This window comes from Antrostomus carolinensis, unplaced genomic scaffold (assembly GCF_000700745.2).
Source record: "Antrostomus carolinensis isolate BGI_N321 unplaced genomic scaffold, ASM70074v2 scaffold39172, whole genome shotgun sequence".
Taxonomy (NCBI): Eukaryota; Metazoa; Chordata; class Aves; order Caprimulgiformes; family Caprimulgidae; genus Antrostomus; species Antrostomus carolinensis.
Window position 1 is genome coordinate 10,118 of NW_010302365.1, and position 2,984 is coordinate 13,101.

At 42.1% G+C, this 2,984-nt stretch overlaps 1 protein-coding gene across 1 annotated transcript; it reads right to left on the reverse strand.

Annotated features, from left to right (window-relative positions):
* Positions 1-223: 223 nt before the first annotated feature.
* RFESD (Rieske Fe-S domain containing) lies at positions 224-2,077 on the reverse strand. Its single transcript, XM_010163772.1, has 4 exons — positions 1,990-2,077; positions 982-1,162; positions 857-891; positions 224-636 (listed from the first exon to the last, which is right to left on the reverse strand). The coding sequence occupies exons 1-4, from the start codon at positions 2,065-2,067 to the stop codon at positions 343-345; spliced, it is 588 nt and encodes a 195-aa protein (XP_010162074.1). The 5' UTR covers positions 2,068-2,077; the 3' UTR covers positions 224-342.
* Positions 2,078-2,984: the final 907 nt, after the last annotated feature.

A 2,984-nucleotide genomic window follows, 5' to 3' on the forward strand; every position in this document is an offset into this window, starting at 1 on the left:
TGTTTTATAAGTATTAATATACCCCATACTCTCCTAAAAATTAAAACAATTCTAGCAAAACAGGATTCCTAAAATATAAAATATTATGACGCACTCTGCTGTAAGTCCTTTTGAAATGCAAGTGCAAAAAAACCCCCAAAAAATCATTGGCACAAGATCAGTCACATTTCTGACAACGCAGAGCTGCTCATCTTATTCAATCCTACGTGTTTCAACGCTTTAACATAACATTAACACTAGAATTTAATCTGGAGACAATCTTTACAGCCACAGTACACTTTTATTTCACAACAATGGTTCTTCTTTGGTGCATTCACCAGGATTTTGCTTCCTGGCCATAACTTACTCTGCTGCTTGTGAGATGCTTTGTTTTTCCATAGCTAAATCACCACTGTTTTTGTACTTATCAGCAAAATAATCTGAGTCAAAGCTTACAGACAAATCTGGAGGACTCACATAAACGTTTCCATTGTGTATTGTGATTTTATGAATCCTTTGTTTGACCCCTTTTGATTGCCACTTTGGTGTCGGTGATGGTTCCAAAGGGTTTATTCCTTCATATAATCCTTCCCCTGTTTCCAAAGTAATTTTAAACTTATGCCAAGGACAAACAATACATGCTTGACCATCGATATCCTGCAAAGAAGAAGAATTAAAAATAGCAACTCATCAGCTCCTGATTCTTCTCCTGGAAAAATCTTTAAGCCAGAAGATGTGTCTCATGCTTTGGCTGTATAACTGTATTCTCTTTTACACATATACAGCCATTTATTTAGATTAAAAATGTTGAAAAAAAATGCATTAGAGATTTCAAATGACCCTATGCCCTTAAGACATTTTTATTTTGCTCACATACCTCTATTTCTCCAAGACGTAAAGGGCCTCCTTCATCTGAAACATGGTAGAACACAGTATTAATTTATGCAGCAGATTTTATGCTTAATTGTTGCAACACTGAGATCATACGTGCAAATATCTTACGGTAGCAGCGAGAGTCCATAGCATGAAATTTCCCTTCATGGTAGAAAACAACAACTTCTCTGCCATTGACTTTGCCTGTTACTCTTCGGGATCTCTTTATGTCATCTTCTTTGCCAATTAATATAAGACCATCTGGCTCCATTTCAACTGTTCCTGTGCTTGAGCTGTGCAAACCCACATCCTCCTTAAAGGATAAAGAATTCAAAAAGACAGTTATAAAGCAGTTCATGTTTGGATTTCTATGTGGTGGGATGGGTGTCTCGGTCCCAGAGAAAACCCCCAACCCATTTAACATGTGAGGTGGAAGGAGAAGTTTCAGTGAAAGTCTATCAACACGCACACAAAGCAAAGCATGGGAGTTTGGTGATAATGTTTGTCCAACGTGTTCGCTGACAGAACCAGGACTTGGAAAACCAACGGTGGCAAACCTGATACCTGAGGTGGAGGCAAGATAAATTCTAAATCAGTATCCATTGACTCTGCGCTTTAATTGCTGTATCCCCCCAAAAGCTACACGCAAAAAAAATACGAGGAGGCTACTTGTAAAATACGACACTACATAGCTATGCAAAGGGTAAACAGCAGCATTTATATGTAAATCCAACACTCTTTAAATAATATGATGGCTAGAAATACAAACTGATGGAAGTTGATTAAAAACCTAAACATACCATCTGCAAAAAGGAAAAAAAAATGTTTATTGAGAAGCTGTAATCAACCTGGACTTTTTAGCAAATGCATCTGCCTTTCCCTTCCTCCTCTTCCATATTTTGAATGTCTAATGGCCTCTCCCAGCAGAGGACACAAGCAGTTTATCACAAAACCTGCCTTCTTACTAAATTTGCTTACAATTACCCAGTGTGTCCCAGTTCCCTCCGAATTTCCAGTACAACCTTACTGCCTTTGCTTCCACAGAAAATTAGGCTAAAAAAAGACCTTTGTACACGCTGAGACCGAAGGGGAACTGCAGGCTGGCTGCACGAAGAGCCACGAAGAGCCGCGCCATACCTTAGGTCCATGCCAGATCACGACAGAGATGAGGAAGCAGATGAAGAAATGGAGGCTGAGAATAACAAGGTCCAGCATCGTCTCTCTTGGCTGTGCCTATCGCTGCCTCGTAACGGCGTGCGGCACGGACCCGCTATACGTGCAGCGGGGCCGGCCCCTATAGCGATGTATGGAGGCTGTGCACGCCGCAGCCAGCTCTGCCAGGGCTGATAAGGAGCAGGGACACGCTGGGGCTGGTCTGATAACAGGAGAAGAGAGCTCTGGGTTCCTCCTGCTGCCTTGCTCCCCACGAGCCCGTGCCACCACTGCCTCATCCCGGCGGGACACGCTGAGCCGAGACCCTGCTCGGAGCCAGGCGTTACCTTACGTGTTTATTCAGGAATTCCCCATTTTTTTACTATCACTTTTTGGCTGACTCTGTGGATAAACATTCCAAATTGGACAAAATCTTAAAATGCAGAAGCCTGGAGTTAGAAACACTCTTATGAAGGCACCTCTATAAAATTGTGTGTCTATTGACATGGACATATAGAAATACAGACACACACATGTATCTACATACATCAACACACACATATATATATGTCAAGACCACATATGTCCAGACCACCATTTGGTGCCAAATGTTATTAAAATACTGTGTTTGCTTCCACAGAAAATTAGGCTAAAAAAAGATCTTAAAATAACATTTGGCACCAAACCCCCAGTTCATTTAGTGATGATGTTTCTATACTCTACAGGATTTTGTATAATTAAATTATCCAGGCACCTGTACTGGGTTTGTGTGTGTGGGGCCATTTTTGGTAGTGGCCAAAAGGAGGGAGCAGTTTCTTGCCTAGAGGAGTCCTGGAACAGACCCAGCACAAGGGACAGGCAACAGATCTCCAGGCTGGTTTCACCCAACCTCACCTTCTCCTCTTCTGTCTCAGCCCCTGGCCTGGTGCCACCTGGACAACGCTGTCCCCACAGCTGGAACTAGATGAATGAAGATCTGG

Excerpts from the sequence above, each read along its gene's own strand:
- RFESD (XM_010163772.1), bottom strand. The coding sequence starts at position 2,067 with ATGCTGGACCTTGTTATTCTCAGCCTCCATTTCTTCATCTGCTTCCTC. Across the intron at positions 1,163-1,989 it reads TGATCTGGCATGGACCTAAG|GATGTGGGTTTGCACAGCTC; the intron begins GTATGGCGCGGC and ends TCCTTTAAGGAG. Across the intron at positions 637-856 it reads TACGTCTTGGAGAAATAGAG|GATATCGATGGTCAAGCATG; the intron begins GTATGTGAGCAA and ends TCTTCTTTGCAG.